General features: G+C 38.8%; 1 protein-coding gene across 4 annotated transcripts in view; it reads right to left on the minus strand.

Moving 5' to 3' along the window:
- melk (maternal embryonic leucine zipper kinase) overlaps positions 1–21972 on the minus strand; it is an 84875-nt gene that overhangs the window by 29939 nt on the left and 32964 nt on the right. For all 4 annotated transcript variants that reach the window (XM_072589723.1, XM_072589693.1, XM_072589703.1 and 1 more), the window contains 4 exons: positions 20983–21051; positions 16093–16191; positions 5072–5158; positions 1133–1261 (listed from right to left, as the gene is read on the minus strand). In XM_072589723.1, coding sequence (XP_072445824.1) covers positions 1133–1261; positions 5072–5158; positions 16093–16191; positions 20983–21051 — 384 coding nt within the window. The remainder of the gene's footprint in view (positions 1–1132; positions 1262–5071; positions 5159–16092; positions 16192–20982; positions 21052–21972) is intronic.

Here is a 21972-nt window from a genome sequence, read left to right on the forward strand (position 1 = left end):
AGTCTTCCTTGGAAATGAGGAAAAAAAGCTTATGCCCGTCTCTGGGTTTTTCTTAGCTTAAAATCAACACGCTGTGATTCTAAATAAAACGCAAGTTAATTTTTCAATAATCTCTTTCTCCCTTAACAAAATCCCACTATATAGACAAAATTCCATTCAAATTCCAGGGATTCACACTGGTTTAATATCATGGCTCTGGATAGCTTGACCTAAAAATGAGGGGAGCAAAGGCCTGATAGCTAAGACAAAACAAAGAGAGGTAAGAAGGTATGTTGTGAAGAGGACATAACAAGTTTGCAAATCGATGTAGAAATGTATGAGTGGACAAAAATCTAACAAATGGAATATAATGTGGACAAATGTGAAGTCATTCACTTTGGCATCAAGAATTTTAAAAAGTCAGAGTATTCTTTACATGGAGATTGACTGGAGAATTCAGCTGTGTAGATCTAGGTGTTCTAGTGCAAGAGTCACAAAACATGAGCCCGCTGGCAGTGCAAGTAATAAAAGCTGCAAAAGGGATACTATTGTTTACTGCAAGATAAACAGAAAAGTAGAGGACCTGCCTCAATTACATAGGACATCTAGTGTGCAGTTTTAATGTAAATGCATTGAAGGTGATTCAGAGGAAGTTGACCAGATTGAATGAGCAGGTAGTTCTAGAAGGATAAATTGGACAGATTAGGCTTAATTTCGCCAGACCTTAGAAAAATGAAGGGGTAAGTTAATTGAAGCATCTGGGGTCTTCGGTGGTTTGACACAGTTGACATGGAAAGCATGGAATTAGGGGCTGCCCTTTTAGGACAAACAACAAGAGACAGAAATTCATTTTCTCTCAGAGAGTTGTGCAAGTTTGGAATTATCTGCTTAAGGTGGCGGTGGAGGTAATTGAATTTTTTAAAAAATATATGATTGATTTCAAAAACAGAATACCAGTGAAATAGTGAATAGCAGAGTAGGGCTCTACCTCTGCTTCAAATTCCTATGTTCATACAATTGCATTAAAATCCCCTCCTTCCAAAGTATGCTCTTTATAAAATTGGCTTTTCAAATATAGTTACCACCTTTACATTGCAAACAAAGTTAACATAACGTTTGGATTCATGCAAAATTTTCAAAATGGATTTCTCACCCGCAATTCTCCAAGGGGTGTTGAAGGCAAGCTATGGTCTTCACTGCAAGAAAACAAGCGAACAGGCTTGCCATGGTTCTTCTTATGCAACAGCAGCAGATACGCAGCTGTTATTCTATCATATTTCCACTAGACAAAAGAACATGGCAGAGGGAGTAGAAAGCTGTTGTACCTGAGCAAATCATAAACTGTTCAAGATAACTAGCAGTTGTAGGAGCAGACCATGGGAAGGACAATTTACAGAAGTAACCAGTAACAACCTTTGAAAAGGAGCAAAAGAACTAATTATTAGAAGGACAGAAAAAAAACCATGTTAAACATAGCTGGACATATAACATTTAACTTGAATTTATATTAGCTACTAGCAAAAGATATCTTAGAAAGATTATCCAAGGAGGCTTCACACTCACTGAAGCTTCAGATGAAATTGGGATTAGGTTAGAGATTAGATTACTTACAGCGTGAACAAGTCCACACCAACCCTCCGAAGATCAACCCACCTCGACCCATACCCCTACATTTACCCCTTCACTTAACACTACGGGCAATTTAGCATGGCCAATTCACCTAACCTGCACATTTTTGGACTGTGGGAGGAAACTGGAGCACCTGGAGGAAACTCATGTAGACACAGGGAGAATGTGCAAACTCCACACAAACAGTTGCTTGTCTGTTGCCTGGATGTTTTGTAAAAGCAGAAGGAAAGGGAGACTCAACATAAACTTTAATACAAACTCTTCCATTCTAGCTATAACAACGACTTCAGCGGCATGCAGGGAGGTGGGGGGTGGTGGTGCAGGGAATGGAAAAGAGTAGTGTGGGCACAGGGGCGAGGAAATCAACAGTAAAGAGAGCTGTTGGGCAAGGTCAAAGTAGCAAAGATTTTTCAAAAGACTATTCCTACAAAGGCTAAGTATGTTCAAACCTTGAATTCATTCATGCAAGGTGTCCCTCCCCCCACTGCCACACACATTCCTGAGCACCTTACCAGATCACCAACTTGTAATACCAACAATTTCTTTCTTGGCTGTAATTTAATATAATTATTTCATCAAAATATTAACTGGAAGCTAAAATATCCTGATTAAATGATAATTCCATGCTACCCTCTGACCTGCTGGTATATGAATTAGCTCTGAAACAGTTCAGCATACAAACAGAACTAAGCTTTAAACATCCTTTAGCAATTCCCCTGCAAACTAGATAGGTAGGATTTTACCATCCCATTGAATGAATAAGCTGAGCCTTAGGGCATCAAGGGAAATTTATACTGAACTCGCATCTCGCTAAAGCATACATTCTTTATTGCATTTTTCTTAATCTGTAATGCAGCACACCTAAACCTTTCTTTGCTTTGTGCATAACGATTAATTTGAAATGAACTTTTTTTTAAGAAAGCAGGCATCATTGAAGCCGAGAAAAAAAAGTGTTTAAATAAAAAAAAGTCTTCAAATTAAATGAAGACCACTCTTGGATTTGTTATTTCAAAGACACATCTGCAATAATGATCAGATAAAACACACAAGGCAGAATACAGCTTGAAAAATTTACATCCAATCCATCTGTCCACCCCGCAGGAGCTAAGCGAAGCAAATATGAAAAGGTAAAGTTGAACGCAGCATCATTTTACTTTGAAGAGCTGGACAAATATCTGGTTAGAACTGAACTTCAAGAAACAGTAAATTTTGAATAGTCTAATTGTTCTCAGGCTACTAAGAAAGTGAAAATGAAAAAGAGAAAAATAATGAAAAGGAGGGAACTGGTCCAGGATTAAATATCTAAAAATAAGCAGCAAAATTTGCCAAACATAGATTTATTCTTAGAGCAACCAAGGAGCAAATGTTTGAACATTTGTGCAATTGGAGGTTGGGGAAATAAGTTTCATCCACTGACTTACGTTTTGTTGGCTTAGGATTCAATATATTAAATGAAGGGGATAACTTTCATGCACACCCTACATGTGTACTGGATGTATGCAGACTAAGCAAGTCATGACATCAACTAGCAAACAGATCCAGGACCAAATCTCTGCCAACCTTACAATTGACCACAATGTCAAGCATTTTTTTTCCTGACGTGCAGACTTCCATAGTTAGGATATGGAGGTGCCAGTATTGCACCAGGCTGGACAAAGTCAAAACTCACATGACACCAGGTTACAGTGCAACAGTTTTATTTTGAATCTCAAGCTCTCGGAGCACTGCTCCTTTGTGGGGTGAAGTAGAGGGAAGCGCACAGGTACAGAATATATAGGGGTAGAGATAATGGCAAGATAATTCCAGGTAATTAAGATGGCGCTAGAGACAAACCAAACAGCTGGAACATGAGTAAGCACATCTCACATGACAGGTCAAACCAAAGTAACAAGTAATTAAGAACTGAACAAACTAATTAAGTTAGAGAGATAATAACAAGTAATCAAGGTAATGTGTTATAGGGCAGCCAGAAATTAATACTGATCCCCAATTATCCTCGAGAAGTTGGTAGTGGGCCTCCTTTGTGAACTTCTGCTGTTTGTATGATGGAGGTTAACAAGCATTGCTGTTAGAAAAAGAAGTGCAGGACTTTGGACCCAGTGTCAATAAAGTAGAAACAGGGAAATACTTCAAAGTCAAGATGGCATGCAACCTGGATTGAAAGGTGTCATTGAATCAGAGGCCTACACCACAGAATAAGGCTCTCCAAACTCCCATGTAGCTGCTGCCCTTGTCCTGCAGGACAAGGGGCATGGGGGAAATGAATGTTGAAGGCACTGACCATGGTATGAACCAAACAGGCTGCTTGTATTTTGGGTGGTGTCAAACTCAAGTTTGTTGGATCTGCATTCATTCAATTAGAGAATCTCAACACACTCCTGAACTGTGATGTGTAGACAATAGACAGGTTTTACATAGTCAATTGAGTAACTTGCCCGAGAAACCAGTATCTGATATAAATATTTATGCGGAGAAAGTGAGGACTGGAGATCAGAGCTGAAAACGTGTTGCTGGAAAAGTGCAGGAGGTCAGGCAGCATCAAAGGAGCAGGAGAAAAATCGACATTTCAGGCATGAGCTCTTCTTCAGGAATGAGGAAAGTGTGTCCAGCAGGCTAAGATAAAAGGTAGGGAGGAGGGACTTGGGGGAGGGGTGTTGGAAATGCGATAGGTGGAAGGAGGAAATATTTATGCAACTTGTTTAGATGCCAGTGTTGACACCCATGATAACGATGGTGGGGAATTCAACAATAGTAATTCTGTTGAGCGTTAAGACTAGTTGGATAGTCCTTTTGTTGAAGATATTCATTACCAGATATTTGCACTGAAAATCTTCACAAGATCACAGTTCAGTTATGTCCCAGACTGCAGACATGATAGGAGTGGAAATACAGACATGTTAACATTTTATCCTTCCAGCAATACACAAACAAAAGGGCTTAAATACCAACTGCAACTCGAACTAACAAACTACAAACTAGCGCACCATCAAGCAACAATGTGCTATGAAGGGACAGTTGAGAACTTCCACTAGATACACCAGCATGTGGATATAAAAAAGAAAGAAATGTTGTCTCTGATTTCAGAAAACAAATGATTAGCAAGTTCATTGTTGTAGGAAACTGGACAGGTCCTTTCAGCCAACTGCAGAAGTAAAGCAACCACTCACCCACCAAAGTCACCAACCACTCACCTACCAAAGTTCACACTACTAGAATCACCCACCTACTGGAAGCAATATTTCACAATCTATTGCCAAAGACTAATTTGAATTATTTTAAATACTTACTTTTTGGACTTTCCTATCAACAGATATGAGCCCCTCTCTTCTTGGAAATGTCATAACACAGAAATAGTTCAATTGTAGCATGAGACATAAAATGGTTTTCCTGTACTGATTTACCTAAAATGTCAAAATGACATGTTTATGTACAAGGATTATTAATCTGGAAGACAGATTCTTACCTCTGTCACCAAACTGGACATACTCTTTTTTGAACGCTTGAAGAACACAGATAATTCTGTAAGACAGTCCTCATCAAGATGGCTAATCTGCAAATTACAGGATGCATACAGGAAAAAAAAAAGGATCAATGTATTACAGCCAACCCTGTACACAGAGTGTGCAATGACTACAATCTAGAGTCAATGAATTATTAAAGGATTGACAATATTCCTGCATTATTAGAATATTGTTCAAAATACCTAGTTGCTGCATTGAAAGAATGAATATAAACATGGTTTGTGGCCTTACAATTACAGGCAAAATTCTTTAAATTTTGAAAGAACAAAGTTTATGGAACTGTAAAATTAAAGGCTTGATTAACACAAAAAGAGAATTTATAATTCCAGACTCTTCTACAGGTTTTTGGATGTTAGTGCCTTAACTTCAAAAATTATGTATCCTCTCCTGTGTTCTTCCTAGCCTAGAGATTTACTAAGACACTGCCACAGAGGAGATGCTCTTGTTATGACAAAAGCAAACAGAAACTCTAGTTCCTTTCAACAGAAGAAAGGGGTTAACAGTAGGTTTGTTTAAAACTTGGAGGCTTTAAATCAGGTAAATTGGAAAAATCTATTTCAACTAGTACACAAGTTGAGAACAACAAATGTTTTTTATGCAACATCTTCATGAAGGATAAAGCTCCTGAGGCACTTCAAAGTGTGAACTTTAGAACTTCTATGTTCAAAAAGATTGGTTAGAACACAAAGCCCCACATGGAATCCAAAGGAGCAGAATCTATAGGAATTTTCAAAAAGTTAAAGTAAAAGAGGTAGGAAAATGGAACAGAGTAAAAATTGTACATTGAGCTAATGTACGCATCATGAGCTGAACAGCCACTTCCCTCCTTGATTCTTTGATTCGATGACCACCTCATCTATTTTTACTCTCAGTTGACTAAGAAAGTGTGCCTAAGGAAGTTGCTTACTCAGAAGCTTATAGAACTTTTCCATCCACCTTAGTTTTTGCTGAAACGTTCCAATATTTCTTCTTCAAACATAAATTGATGCCAATATCGGAGGCACAATATTAGTATCACGTTGCTGGAAGTTACAGTTGGAGTTGGGAACATTTTACAAATTCTTTAAAATCCAACAGGGAGGATATGGTATTAAAAATGAGAAAGTATGCTAATAGTCTCAACCACTCAATCTCACAGAAGATTGACTAGTTACTTAGCAACTTCAAACCTTTTTTCTCCCCCCTTATGAATGTATTTGCATTTCCAGGTGTTTGACAAGCTAACGTACATTAGATACTTAAGATAAGAGCCCATGGTGTTGGAGGTAATACATTAGCATGGATAGAAGATTGGCTAACTAAAAGACGACAGTTTTGGGAGAATAGAGGCAGATTCAGGATGGCAACTTGTAATTAATGAAGTGTCCAAATGATTATTATTTGAGCAACAAATATTTACAATATGCCACAATAGTTAGAACATCCAACAGGAGGTATATGAGGAAAATGAATGTGCTATAGCCAAGCTTACAGATGAAAAAAGTGGAAATGCAAATGGCACACGGAATAATGTGTTAAAAATTGTGAGGTTTTGTACCTTGACAGGAAGAATACAACAGCTGAATATCATTTAAATGGTGAAAGACTGCAGAGGAACTTGGGAGTCCTTGCGCATAAATTAAGCAAGTTAGCAAACAAGTTCAGCAGATAGTAAAAGGAAAGCAAACAGAATGTTGACCTTTAAACAGAATGGTGTATAAAAATAACGAAGTTTTAGTGTGTTGGTGGGGTTGTGGGCTACCATGATGCCAAGGGGCCTGAGTTGTCTGGCAGTCAACTAGCCACATAAAAGACATGACCCTCTCTCACTAGTATCCTCACATACGGATGAGGAAGGACACCACTTCGACTGGGATAACACAAGCCAAACAGAGACACATGAGAATTCCTAGAAGCACAGCATTCCAACCAGAACTCTATCAAATGAACACATCAAGTTAGACCCCATCTACCACCCCCTGAGAAAAGAACAGGAAGTGACTTCACCACAGGAAATGACATCACCAACCTAAAGAAACCCAAACATTTAAATAGAAAGCAGGAACTTTCAGCATTGCTGCACCTGAGGCCCACTGAAAATGTTACCTAGTAAGGTAACAAAATGTCTGAAAATGAACCTTGCAGCTCAACGAGCAAACTTACATCCAAAACCCTTAAATACACCTTGGTGGTCTCCTAAAGCAGCGATGGGGTTACTTTCTGTACCCAAGTTGATGTCCCACAAGGTCCTAAACTCTCTTGTGAAGTACTCTATAAATTTGTTATCCTTCAAAAGAAATAGATCCATGTGCCAGCGCTGCGTGTCTATTCCACTACCCTTGATCTTAACATCCAAGTGCACTGCCGCATGGTCCAAAATGGCTATATTCCCAATCCTGCAGGATAGCATAGATTCCAGACGGTTGATGGAACAAAGAACATATCAATTCTCGTGTGGCACTTGTGTGTACTGGAGTAAAAAAGGTAAAACCCTTCCATTTGGGTGGAGACATCGCTACATGTTCTAACTCCTCACACAAGTCCACTAGCTGTCTGGATTGCAGGAAGATACCAGAGATCCCCCTTTGACATCCTGTCTATCTTGGGGTCTGTGAGACACTTGAAGTCTCCTCTTATAATTGTGTGGGGCATCCTAAGAGCCATTAATTTGGAGACTGCGTCAATTAAGAATTTAAGGGGGTGTGGTGGGGGTGGGCCTGCAATAGACATTCAGAATGCCACACACTCTTCCCCATGTATTCAGGCCTTAAGGTTGATGAACCGCCCATGTTCATCCTTAATTTGTCCCATTATCTGGAATGGAGATTCCTCTGTACTAGTATGGCCACTCCTTTGCTTCTAGAATTGAAAGAGAAGAGTACCCAAATAAATCCTCCCTGTTGTAACTTAAAACGCTCCTTGTCATTCAAGTGTGTTTCCTGTAACAGGGCAATGTCAACCCTTTCCTTTCTGTGGTTTGATCGGGGAATGGCTCCCTTTTTTGTTTCAGGTGCACCATCTAAACGAACCACTAGTCATGACTGCCCAAAGTGGCCTGTGCCCCCTTCGAGTGTTTGGATCCGCCCCTCCAAATTTTTGGCCGCGGTCCTTCTTTCAACCACCTCAATGTGTCAATCCAACGTTCGGATCTCCTGCTCATGCTTCTGTAGCATAGTAGATCAGTTCCAGCACCGATTTGATTTTCTCTTGGAGTTTTATGAACAGGTTCAAAGGCGCTGCCGTAGGAGTCAGGGCCGCGGCCATGGTTGTGCCTGACACTGTAGGGGAGTGCCCGGTTTGCTGCAATTCTCTCGCTCCCTTTCCTTTATTCATACTCTCTTGTTCCCAGAATATTAGAATCAGAATTTAAAAGGTTCTAGCTATTTTGTATTTTTTGTTTTATCGATTTTTCTTATGGATGACTAGTGGGAGAAGGGGTCAAAGCTCGTCCCCATTTGGGTTTTGGTGCAGAGCCCAGCACAGCCGACTTATCAGATCGCCGCCATCTTTGATTGCCCCCCCAAAAGATATATTTTTAACCAGTAAGGCAATCAAGGAATATGAAGAAAATCAGATCAGCTGTGATCTCACAGAATAGCAGAGTAGACTGAATGGACTGAACAGCCTACTTCTGCTGCTATGTCTTATGGTCTCGTACAATCCTTACTTAGTCTGCTTCACTACCCTGACACAATGCTGTTGGGAGTTAGGAACAAAATATGCTGAACCACAAGGTTACAAATTACAGTGAAATACAATTCTGTTGCTAATGATCGAGAGTGCTTCGTGGATGCCCAATTTAATGTTGAGATTTGTTTCAATTATATCTCACTTAAAATGCTGGTAATGCCAAAAGTATGACAAATGAACCCTCTGTGTAGGCAGAAGTTCATCACCACGTGCCCTGTGCAGTAACCATAATACCCAAAACTTGAATGCACAGATACTTTGACAGAAGCTTTCAGACTACACTTTTTCATTTGATAAGGTCAAATCATCTTTCAAAGGGAACGGTCTAAGGTGTGATGCCCAGAATTGCCCTCAGCTCTGCAGGTGCTATGCTTTCTGCAGTTGGAATCATGACTTCTATTCCCTACTTTTGTACTCTAACCCTTTAGAAATGAATTTCAATATTACATTATTAGTATTGAAAACAAGGCTATGCTAAACCTTTTTAACTTTTGATAACACGCATTACTAAGAACGTAAAAGCATCCAGAATATTGCAGAGTAGTTCTGGTCAAAGAGGAACTAATTGTGTAAGTGCACCTAAGAGGAAGCTGGACAAAATACTTTCAGAAGAGAATAGATGGTCATGATGGTTGATGTGAGCAGAAAGGAAGAGAAAGATCCAGAACTAAAAGGTCACAGTTTAAGTGCATGGGGTCAACCATTTACTGAGATGAGGAGACATTTCTTCACCCAGGGTGATGAGCCTGGATGAATTCTCTGCCACAGGAAGTGGTTAAGACCAAAGCATTTACAAGCAGCTAGATACAGTTCTTAGAACAAGGGATATGGTGAGAAAGCATGGACAAAGGGCTGAATGGCCTACTGCTGCTCCTATTTTTCATGTTTCTATGGGAGGTGATTGGAGTGGAGAATAAACATTGGCACAGACATAGTGGATTGAACAACTTGGTTCTGACCCATATATTCTTTATGATCCTATGGAAATCTATTTACTCAACTTTTGCATCTGATGACGACATTTTAATTATGTAAGTAGTTGGAACCCTCCCAAGTCATCTGTCATCTTCACTGTTTCTAGCTTTTGGCCATTTAGAAACAACCTTGCTCAATCCTTTAAAAAGGATAAAACGAACAATATTTCTGTTGAATAAAGGGAACTATAGAGCTATGAGGGAGGAGCTGGCCAAAATTCAATGGTGCAATACCTTGGCAGGGATGACAGTGGAGGAATAATGACGGATATTTCTGTGTATAATGCAGAAGATGCAGGATCAGTTCATTCCAAAAAGGAAGAAAGATCCTAGGAGGAGGCATGGGTGGCCGTGGCTGACGAGGGAAGCTAAGTTAAAAGAGAGAAAGTATAACATAACAAAGATAAGTGGGAAAATGGAGGACTGGGAAGCTTTTAAAGAACAACAGAGGATTACTAAGAAGGAAATACGCAGAGGAAAAAAAAAGAGGTATGAAGGTAAATTGGCTAGAAGTATAAAGGAGGATAGTAAAAGCTTTTTTAGGTATGTGAAAGGCAAAAAAAAAAATGGCTTAGACTAAAATTGGGCCCTTGAAGACAGAAACAGGGGAGTATATTACAGGAAACAAAGAAATGGCAGAAGAATTGAATTGTTACTTCAGATCTGTGTTCACTGGGGTAGACACAAGCAATCTCCCTGAGGTAACAGTGGCTGAAGGACCTGAACTGAAGGGAATTTATATTTGCCAGGAATTGGTGTTGGAGAGATTGTTAGGTCTGAAGGTTGATAAGTCCCCGGGGCCTGATGGTATACATCCCAGGGTACTGAAGGAGGTGGCTCGAGAAACCGTGGATGCGTTGGTGATTATGTTCCAGAGTTCGTTAGATTCGGGATCAGTTCCTGTGGATTGGAGGGTGGCTAATGTTGTAGCACTTTTTAAGAAAGGTGGGAGAGAGAAAGCAGGAAATCATAGACCAGTTAGTCTGACCTCAGTAGTGGGAAAGATGCTGGAGTCTATTATAAAGGATGAAATTACGACACATCTGGATAGTAGTAACAGGATAGGTCAGAGTCAGCATGGACTTATGAAGGGGAAATCATGCTTGACTAATCTTCTGGAATTTTTTGAGGATGTCACTCTGAAGATGGACAAGGGAGATCCAGGACATGTAGTGTACCTGGACTTTCAGAAAGCTTTTGATAAAGTCCCACATAGGAGGTTAGTGAGCAAAATTAGGGCACATGGTATTGAGGGCAAAGTACTAACTTGGATTGAAAGTTGGTTGGCTGACAGGAAACAAAGAGTAGTGGTAAACTGCTCCATTTCGGAATGGCAGGCAGTGACCAGTGGGGTACTGCGGGATCAGTGCTGGGACTGCAGCTTTTTACAATATATATTAATGATATAGAAGATGGTATTAGTAATAACATTAGCAAGTTTGCTGATGATACTAAGCTGGGTGGCAGGGTGAAATGTGAGGAGGATGTTAGGAGATTACAGGGTGACCTGGACAGGTTAGGTGAGTGGTCAGATGCATGGCAGATGCAGTTTATTGTGGGTAAAATGTATGGTTATCCACTTTGGTGGCAAGAACAGGAAGGCAGATTACTACCTAAATGGAATCAATTTAGGTAAAGGGGCAGTACAAAGAGATCTGGGTGTTATTGTGCACCAGTCAATGAAGGCAAGCATGCAGGTACAGCAGGTAGTGAAGGCAGCTCATAGCATGCTGGCCTTCATAACAAGAGGGATTGAGTATAGAAGTGAAGATGTTCTTCTGCAGCTGTACAGGGCCCTAGTGAAACCACACCTGGAGTACTGTGTGCAGTTCTGGTCTCCAAATTTGAGGAAAGACATTCTGGCTATTGAGGGAGTGCAGCGTAGGTTCACAAGGTCAATTCATGGAATGGCGGGATTACCTTACACTGAAAGACTGGAGCAACTGGGCTTGTTTACCCTTGAGTTTAGAAGGCTGAGAGGGGATCTGATTGAGACATACAAGATTATTAAAGGATTGGACACTCTGGAGGCAGGAAACATGTTTCCGTTGATGGGTGAGTGCCAAACCAGAGGACACAGCTTAAAAATATGGAGTAGACCATTTAGGACAGAGATGAGGAGAAACTTCTACACCCAGAGAGTGGTGGCTGTGTGGAATGCTCTGCCCCAGTCTCTGAATTCATTTAAACAAAAAAAAAAGAGTTGGATAGAGCTCTCAAGGATAGTGGAATCAAGGGTTAAGGAGAGAAGGCAGGAACAGGATACTGATTAAGGATGATCAGCCATGATCATATTGAATGGTGGTGCAGGCTCGAAGGGCAGAATGGCCTACTCCTGCACCTATTGTCTATTGAACACTATAATTTGCTTTAAAAATATAAAAAGCCCAACAACTGTTGATGCTTGAAATCATAAGGACAGAAACTACTGGAAAAACAGTGGTGAGGCAGCACCTGTCAAGAGAAAGCAGAGTTAACGTTTCAGGTTCAGTGACCCTTCAGAACAGTTCCAGTTCTGAAGAGGGGTCACTGGACCAGAAAATGTTAACTCTGCTTTCTCTCTACAATATGTTGCCAGGCCGACATTATATTTGCTTACATAGAAATCCATTTATCATTGGTTGGGTGAAGCTACTAAAGATTTGCAATTTGTGCATCATTGTTTATGTTTGGAGAATAGAATGTGGTGCTGGAAAAGCACAGCAAATCAGGCAGCATCCGAGGAGCAGGAGAATCGATGTTGAAGGGCTTATGCCCAAAACGTCAATTCTCCTGCACCTCAGATGCTGCCTGACCTGCCGTACTTTTCCAGCATCTCACACTCTACTCTGATCTCCAGCATCTGCAGTGCTCACTTTCTCCTCATTGTTTATGATGTCAATACATAGAGGAACCTCGATTATCCAAATATCAATTATCCGAATTTCAGATTATCCGAAGATGACCTCAAGGTCCCAATAGAAACATTACATCAAAGAGGCAGTTCCAACACTGATCACATCTTTTGATGGAACTTGCCAAAACATTGCAGTGAAAAAAAGTGCTCACGCTATTTTGAGACCAACGCCCACCCCCCCCAAAAAAAAGGCAGCAGCAGTCTTGCTGTTGGTGTCCAGTCCAGCCTCCAGGTGGGGCGTTGCCGGGGGCTCACATGCAGTGTGCCGCTGCCTAGTCTCCTGAACGGGGAGCGGACTTAGCAAGTGCTCACTATGTCAATCCCATTGAACTGATGTGGGGGGAGGGGGAGAAAAAGAGATCAGCAATTCTGCAGGTCCCTTACACACAAGTGTGTGTCTGCTCAGAAACAAACCCCGAGACAGATAGAGGAAGCAAGGCAGGCAGAGCGAGGAAAAAGGAAACTTCAGAAAACTCTGAGCTCCAGAGGAGAGGCATTGAATCAATTAACCAAACAGTCAATTATCTGAATGAAATATTACCCGCCCATCTCATTCGGATAATCAAGGTTCCTTTGTATTTGTATGATTGGCAAATTTGGATGTGAATCTCTACTCCAACATTCAAGTCAATAACAAATAGAATGACTAATTCAGTTCCAAGCAGAGATCCTTCCACAACTTCACTAGTCACATTGAGAGAATTAGTGTCATTGCCCGTTACTCTTACTGCCTCCTGTTACGAAGATGTGGGTGTACTGTACCTTTAACAAAGTTAAAAGCTAGCAGAGCTATCTGACAACACCAAGTGTTTTGAATAATATATAATGTAACAGGTGGTTCAATAGCTAGGGTAGCTGGTTGCCTAGAGACAAAAGTAGATTTGAATTAGGCCAGTTTAAATTATACCCCCCCCAAAAGAAATACCAAACTCCAGTCAAGATTGGATTTAGTATATTGACAAATCTTAAAAGCCAATGACAATCTGATGCTTTGTAGTATAAGACCGGGGAAAATTGAACAGTTGGAAGGAGAGCTGCCGAGCCAGCATGTAGAGACTGCCTGAAAAATAGCTCTCAAGGTACCTTTATCGATCAGGGACCTGTGAAACAGAAATCCCTAAGAAGAAGAAAAGATGACTGAGGAAGATACGAAGAGAAGATTTGACATCTGGCTGCTTTTGAAAACTTGAAATTTTGGTAAATCTTAAATCGGGGGGTTTTAATCGGACTAGTATTGTAGAAGAGGAAGGTAAAAGATAGGTAAGAGGAAGGAGTTGTAAATAGTTGTTAGTTAATTATTCTCTGTTACACTAAGAAATAAAGTTGTTAATTTTCACTTTAAATAGTTCTTGGTCCCTCGAATTTTATTAGATTACTGCACGGAATAAATCTTTTCTGTGTTGCTGGTTTAAATTAAGCAGGAGTGTTTACCCTGTGTCATAACACTCAGTCAATTTCTTAACCAATAAATGAGCTGCTTTAGTAACAGATTCTTTTATAAGCGACTTTACCAAATGTTGTATCAAAGTGCAATAAAAAAAATCATAGAAATTCTCCTGTACACCACTATTGCCACCGTTGCAAGTCATCAAACATGACTTTACCTTTTCAAATTGATACTGGTTCTATTTTGATCAGCTGAAAATTTTCATGGTGTTCAATCACTCGATTATAGATATTAGCAATTTCCCAACAAATGTTAAGCTAACTTGCTTATAATAGAACAATATGTACAATTTGCCAATCTAAAAGGCAAATGCCTAAATGAAGAAAAGAGAACTTTGGAAGATTTTGTTCAGGCATCTACAATGTTCTCATCTGCACCCTTAAACTCTGGAATGGAAAGCATCTGGTTTTGGGATTCATGTCTCTTTAGTTATTTTAGTTTATTATTTGCAGAGTTCCTGACCTTGATTTAATGTTAAATTTCCTTGGGATGTCTGGCATACTAATCTCATCTGTTAGGAAAATGCTGAAGCAAGTAATTTTTCAGCACACTATCACTTCCTTGCTTTTGCTAGTGAATCATCATCATGCTTCTGGGCCATCCTTCTCTTACTAATCAAACTATAAAAAAGTGGTTTTTAAATTTCAATATCCTTTGGAAGTTTTTCATACTCTCTATAGCAGTTATCTGTTTTGATACCTTTTAACTATCTATTGTATCTTTTCGGGATCTACATTTTTTGAATTTTTAAAAATGTTTGCTTTTACCTTTTAATACTTCATCTATTCATGGCACTTTTTGTTGGCGAGTAAGCATTTCCAATCTATAAATTGGTTCTGTTTTTTTTAAAAAAGCAGATTTCCTGATATGTTATTTTACCCATTACCAGATTTGCTCAGTTTACAGCCTCTGTCTCATACCATTATAAAGTTAAACTTATCCAAATCCAGAATCTAAGCAGTTGTTTTGAATGTAAACCTTTCAAGTACTATGTTGAACTCTATCATATCTATTACTCACTTAATAAGTGAAATATTCACTCAAGTTCAGATTGTACAAACGTGGTTTCCAGGTCAGCCACGATTGCCTTAAATATTAGAAGGGTAATAAACATCTACTTTTGAATATATGTTTGTTCATTGGTAAATCTATAAAGACATACTCCTTACTAGTTTTGGCTTACTTCACAGAAACTTCAGTACTCTAAATATGCAAAAACAGCTCAGTTCAAGAGGAGGAAGGGAAAAAAAATCCTTGAAATTCAGGCACAATTATTTAAGCTATAAATAGCAGAACTAAATGAAATACTACTTGTAATCCTGTAAGCACAATAATGTTGTTAAATGACAAAATGATACCATAATTTATAAATCTCATTCCTTTTACCTGCCCTCAAAAGATCAGTAGATCTTTGAAATAAAAGCAAGGGAAATGAACAGCTTAAAGCAAGTGAAATATTCCAGTTGTTAGTTTACAAGCAGGTTGCATCCATTAGTTTTTGAAATGACAAGTGCTCCTTCAAGTGGCAGAAACAGGTAACCTTCATTAATCTGGGAAATGAAATCTGCAAAATATTGGTGCCCAGCTTGTGATAGTTAAATAACTTTTTATCAAAAGCACAAACATTTCTTCAATATTAAAATGATGCACTTTTTTGAGGAAAGGTTAGCTCTTGGCACGCACTCAACTGTCAATAAATGAATTCATAATGATGGATGTATTTCTGCTTTTGGAAAATTTCATACTAGTCAAGCAAGGCTTCAGAAAAATAAAGTATTTCCCAAGTCTAACACTATAAGTATAAACACTGACCAACTAAGATTGGTCACATTTTGATTTGTAGCAGAAAGTTTAAGCAAAATTAACTAAATCCTAGGTAGTACCCAGTAATAACCATTAAACTTAGCTCAAACTCTTAGCAGGGATTAGTAGCTTTAACACAATAAAAAGGACCACATTTAACTTTAAACCACTCACTGGATATTTAGTGTGCCAGTCAACTGGGCAGCTGTAATCTTGTATTAGCCAAGGGTGGCTTAGAAGATGTTTAACTGTAATGCGCTTCTTTGGATCCACCTGTTGGAAGGAATGAGAATGGTTATGCAAATTAATTTGTTAAAAATGCAAATTAAATCAAACAGCACATCTTTAAGGTCTAAACTAGTGGCAGTATTTATGCTCCAATACAATGATAACCATTGAACACTCAAATTTAAGATGATCTTAAAGAATAGTTCCTCCTAAAATGTGCGTTTGTCAGTTGGAATAGCTGGTGTTATATTTGCATAAATCTCGATTCCAACAGCAGTTCACTGTGTGAACTGTTGAGAAGCTTCAAAGAAGGTTTTAATATAAATTCAAGCTTATCACAATTTTCAATATTTTATTCAATATATATTATATACTCAAATTTCTTATAAATTGATTAAATGAACAATTGTAAATGTTGACGGGCTAACGAAAAATATTTAACTGCATTAAACATTTCAAACAATATTCTATTGATGCTAAGTTGTAACTTATTGTCTAGTTGTTGGAAATTTAGCAAATGTTCAATTGTCATGTTTGATTTAATGTGTGACTGAATCTTGTCGATTGTTCAATCATTAATTAGTTTCAAGCAGTTACCCCAAGGATCATCTTATTTAGTTAGCATAACTACTAGAATGATCCCCAGAATGCTCAGGGAGGCAGGTGAGGAAATTGCAGGATCCTTGTACGAAATCTTTGTATCCCCTTTAGTCACAGGAGAGCTCTTAGAGGACTGAATAGCTAACATTATTCCTTTATTTAAAGAGAGCGCAACAGGGATACTCTGGGAAAATAAACAGGCTGGTGAGCCTTAAGTAAGTGGTAAGGAAATCATTGAAGAAGATTCTTAGGGATAGCATTTACTCATTTGGAAAAATATGGACTTATTAGTGATAGGCAGCATGGCAGTGTGTGGGAATGGTCATGTCTCTCAAACTTAATTCAGTTTTTTGAGGAAGTGTCAAAGATGACTGATGAGGACAGGGCAGTAGTCATTGGATATGGACTTTAGTTTGGCCTTTGATAAGGTCCCTTGTGGCAGGCTTATACAAAAGGGGAGGTCACAGTGAACTAGTAAGATGGATGCAGAACTGGCTTACTCACAGAAGACAGAGTAGCTGTGGAAGGATGTTTTCGTGACTGGAAATCTGTGACCAGTGTTGTTCTACAGGGATCAGTGCTGGCATCCTGTTTGCAATATATACACGATTTGGAGGAGAATGTAGATGGCCTGATTAGTAAATTTGCAGACACCACAAAGATTGGGGAAACTGTGGATAATGAGAAAGATTGCCAGAGGATACAGCAGAATATAGATAGGCTGGAGACATAGCAGGTGGAGTTTAATCCAAAGATATGCAAGGTGAATGGATTTTGGAAGATTGAATGCAGGACGGAAGTACACAGTAAATAGCACAACTCTTAGTAGCACCAACAAACACCTAGAGGGATATAGGCATACAGATCGACAGTTCCCTGAAAGTGACAATACAAGTGGGTACGGTGGTCAAGACAGCATGTAGTATGCTTGTCTTCACCTGTCAGTGTACAGCGTAAAAATTGGCAAGCTTTGTTGAAGCTGTATAGAACTTTTAATTAAGCTACATTTGGAATATCGAGTACAGTTCTGGTGCCACATTACAAGGAGGATGTCGAGGCTTTGGAGAGTGTACAGAAGCGGTTCATCGGGATGTTGCCTCGTTTAAAGGGCATTAGATAAGAGGAGAGATGGAATAAATTTGACTTCTTTTCAGTTGAACTTTGAAAGATGAGGCAGCAACCTGATAGAAGTTTACCAAATTATGAAAACATTGATAGAATGGATAGTCAAAGTCTTTTACCCAGGAGGGAAATGTCAATTACAAGGGGGCAAACATTTAAAGTAAAAGGGGAGAAGTTTAAAGGAGATGTGCGATGCAAGTTTTTAAAAAAAATATAAAAACAGAGGCTAGCAAGCGTCTGGAATGCACTGCCAGATGAAGCGGTTGAGGCAGACACAATATTAACATTTAAGAGGCAGATTGACAGATATATGACTAAGTGAGGAACAAAGGGATCCGGACTACATAGAGACAACAGGTTTTTAGTTTAAAAAGGTAGCATGTGTCTTAGTCAAAGGGCCTGTTCCTGTGCTGTACCATTCTGTTCTAATGAGCAGACACAGCTGCAACATTAATATCAGAGCGACTAGGGCTAGAGAACAACTCAACAATTCTTATGTTCAGAAGGTTCTGGCATTACTCAAGAATCGAATCCAAATGTCCTTTATTCATTCTCAGGGATATGGACATCGCTGGTTGGGCAAGCACTTATTGCCCATCCCTATGTGCCCCTGAGAAGCTGCATTGTTAAACCACAAGTTCATTTCAAATAGGTGCACCAACAATGCCAGTAGGAACATATTCACTTCAGAACAATCCACCAGGCAAATTAACTGGGGTGAACCCTGAATTACTAGCTGGTCTTTCATTTTTGATGGGTTATTCAATCTCAAGACTATCATAGTTGAACCATAGATGAACCGTTTTCATATGTCTGATCATTCATTCTCTCAGCAGGATTGGGCAACTCTGATGTAAACATTGCTGAAAATCAAGTGAATTGTCGTAACTGTACAAAAAGTTATGGATTATTGGAGTGTTTCAATCATCACAGTATACTCCTGAACTTACAGACGATTCTAGTTGGTCATCTGAATCCTACATGTATTTCCAAGAGTGATATTTTCCCCAAGCTTTATTAATGGCAGAGTAAATATTCTAGACAAATAAGAACATCAGATTTTTGATGAAACGTCTGAAACTCAGTTTGTCCCTTTATAGATGTTGCAAGACCTGTTGAGTCCAATAACATATTTGATGCAGAAAATCAAGAGTGAGGAAAGGATAGGAGACTTGCACTTTGCTCAAGTTTAGTACCATCTTGCCAAACGTTTTGCTCTTTATAAACTAGGATTTTTAAAAAAACCCATCTTTAAGCTAATCCCCCAGAAAAACAGTAAAGTCCCAGGCAGCTTGCCAGTTTCAAACAATGCATTTGAAACATTCCAAGTTTTAACACCAATTCAGCATATCTTTTGTCAAATGCTGGCTGAACCATAAGTAGACCTTCCTCACGGCAAGTCAAACACTACTTTCCACCTTTCTGCTATATGACACTGATTGAACCCTACAGTTAAGAGCATGATGCTGGAAAAGCACAGCAGGTCAGGCAGCATCGGAGGAGTAGGAAACTTGGCATTTTGGGCAAATGTCCTTTATCTGGAAGGGCTGATTGAACCCTATGACACTCAACATAATGTTGCACAATAAACACTGTGCCCAACATAAGAAATCATTGATGGTTGAGGATTCTGAAATTGAGTAGGTCAAATAAATTTTCTTAGAACTTGATATCCTGCACCTTCAATCAAGCACTTCTAGTATATGGACCTGTATGCAAGTATAAGCCATTAAAATGTACATTGCCTATCAATCTTTCAGATACTGCTTATATAATAATATGAACTTCCCTTCAGAAAAGAATCGTTAAGAAGTGGAAATCCTGGTTACGTGATGATTCTCAGAAGTACAGATGATTAGCACAATATTGGACAAGTTTTACTGCCTTGGTAGTTTATTTTTAAGGCTGAGGTGAAAATCACCCAACATATGCCAATGGAGAAAAGATCACAGATCAAATAAATTACATAGAACACAATATAACCAAAACATTTCCAAGTTATTCAATACAAACATCAAAACATGCTAAAGAAAATCCTTATGGATCATTTCATCATTCACAAAAAAAGTAATTTCACTATTTTCTAAGATTGTTGAAGATTCAAAAATCAGGAAATAAAAGTGGAAGCACTCAAGTTGCACTTTAATCCAATTCTTAAAGAGAATATGCACCATCACACTCCTTAAAAATGTTTGGATCTACAAGACCAGAAGTTCACTCAGAATATGTCAAAGCATCTTTGAAAGGCACTCAGATAAAATGCATTTGATACCCATTTTTCCAGGAGTGTATATGGAATTTAAAATTTCCAATTGATGTCCTTGTATTCAAGCTCCCAGGCGCTGTTCAGACCCAATGCACAATGTATAATACCCTCTCAATAACATTAATAATTGGGTAGTACCCTTGCAAATAGGGTATTTAAAGAAATAAGAAATTAAATGTCACCTACAAATAAGGCAATTCAAATAGAGACTGACCTAATACACTATGGAGACCTTCTTTGTTGACAAACACAATCCTACTGTCCAATTTCCAACACAGTCACTGAAAAGAAAATGGATAATCTAATACCAGTTCTTATGCTTGATTGATAATTGTAATCAGCTTGAGGTCAGGGAAGTAATGACACAGTTACTGACTATGAAAAAATTAGATTTTGTATTAACAAGTATCAAAAACAAAAAGCTGATCAGCACTTGAAGTTTAGTAGTAAAATCTCTTGAACCCAGTCTTTGAATGTTAGATATCTAACCTTAGATTAAATCACCTTGCCTCGGTTATTCTCTGGAGAAGAGAATTCCACAAAACAAAGACTCTCAAACTGAAAAAAAAATTGTCTTCTATTTGGGTTATATATGTATTCTTAAACGTGAAGTTCACAAATGACATTCCATTGTACTTTTCTTAGCGAACACATTTTATGATATGGTGCTAGCTGACTCAGTGGTCATTATTTTTGCACAGCTACACCAACAAAAAATACACAGCAAATAACTTTGTACATTGATCAATTTTTCAGATCTTTGGAGACAAATGTTTTAAGACTCAATTTTTAAAAATCAATTCCAAAATAAAATCGATTCAAAAGTAACTGATACAAGGGAATTCTACCTGCAACATTTGATTCAAAACGAGAACACTTGTCGGTGAGAGCCATTTAGGTACATTATATTTTCCTCTCTGTGGGGGGGGGGGGGGGGGGAAGAGAAAAAAAGTTAAAATTTTTATAAAATAGAGTCTCTCTCAACAAATAGCAGCTTCAAATTACAGTAGAAGTAAAAATCAACCAGCAACATTGGTCATTCAGTTCTTCTCATTTCATGCTTCACAAAATGTAATTACATTCAGCATGTAAAATTTAAGTGCATGCAATTGGGGGTATTGTACTGGTAGAGAAGAGGCTGGCAAACAGGAAATAAAGAGTAGGCATAAAGAAGTTGTTTTCTGAGTGGCAGCTAGTGACCAACATGGTACTGCAGCGATTAGTGCTTAGATTCACAACCTATTTTAAGATGAGGGAACCAAATGTAATATCTCAGTTTGTAGATGACAAATCTGGCTGGGAGGGTGAGCTGAGAGAGGATGCAGAGATTTTCAGTGTGTTTTGGACAAGTTGACTCAGATGGCAAGTGAAGCATAATGCAGATAAATAAGGTTATCCCATTTGGTAGAAAAACAAGAAGCCAGATTATCTGAATGACTGTAAATTAAGAGGTGGGAATGTGCAACAAGGGATGGGTGTCCTTGTATACCAGTCGCTGAAATAAGGATACAGGTGCAGCAGGCAATTAAAGCAACAAATGGCATGTTAGCATTCTTAGTGAGAGGATTTGTGTACAGAAGCGGTCTTGCCATAATTTTACAGGATCTTGGTGAGACCACAGCTAGGAGTATTGGGCTCAATTTTTGGTCTTCTTATCGGAGGATGAATGTGCTGGCTACGGAGGAAGTGCAATAAAGGTTTACCAGACAGATTCATGGGATGATAGGACTGACATAAGAAATGGTGAGCAAGCTCAAAAGAGCCAAGTGGCCTACACTTTTTCTATGTTTAATTACTTAGAAACATAAGAGACAATGTTAGAAGCATACATTGATGTA

Source organism: Chiloscyllium punctatum, chromosome 2, assembly GCF_047496795.1.
Source record: "Chiloscyllium punctatum isolate Juve2018m chromosome 2, sChiPun1.3, whole genome shotgun sequence".
In the NCBI taxonomy this organism is placed as follows: Eukaryota; Metazoa; Chordata; class Chondrichthyes; order Orectolobiformes; family Hemiscylliidae; genus Chiloscyllium; species Chiloscyllium punctatum.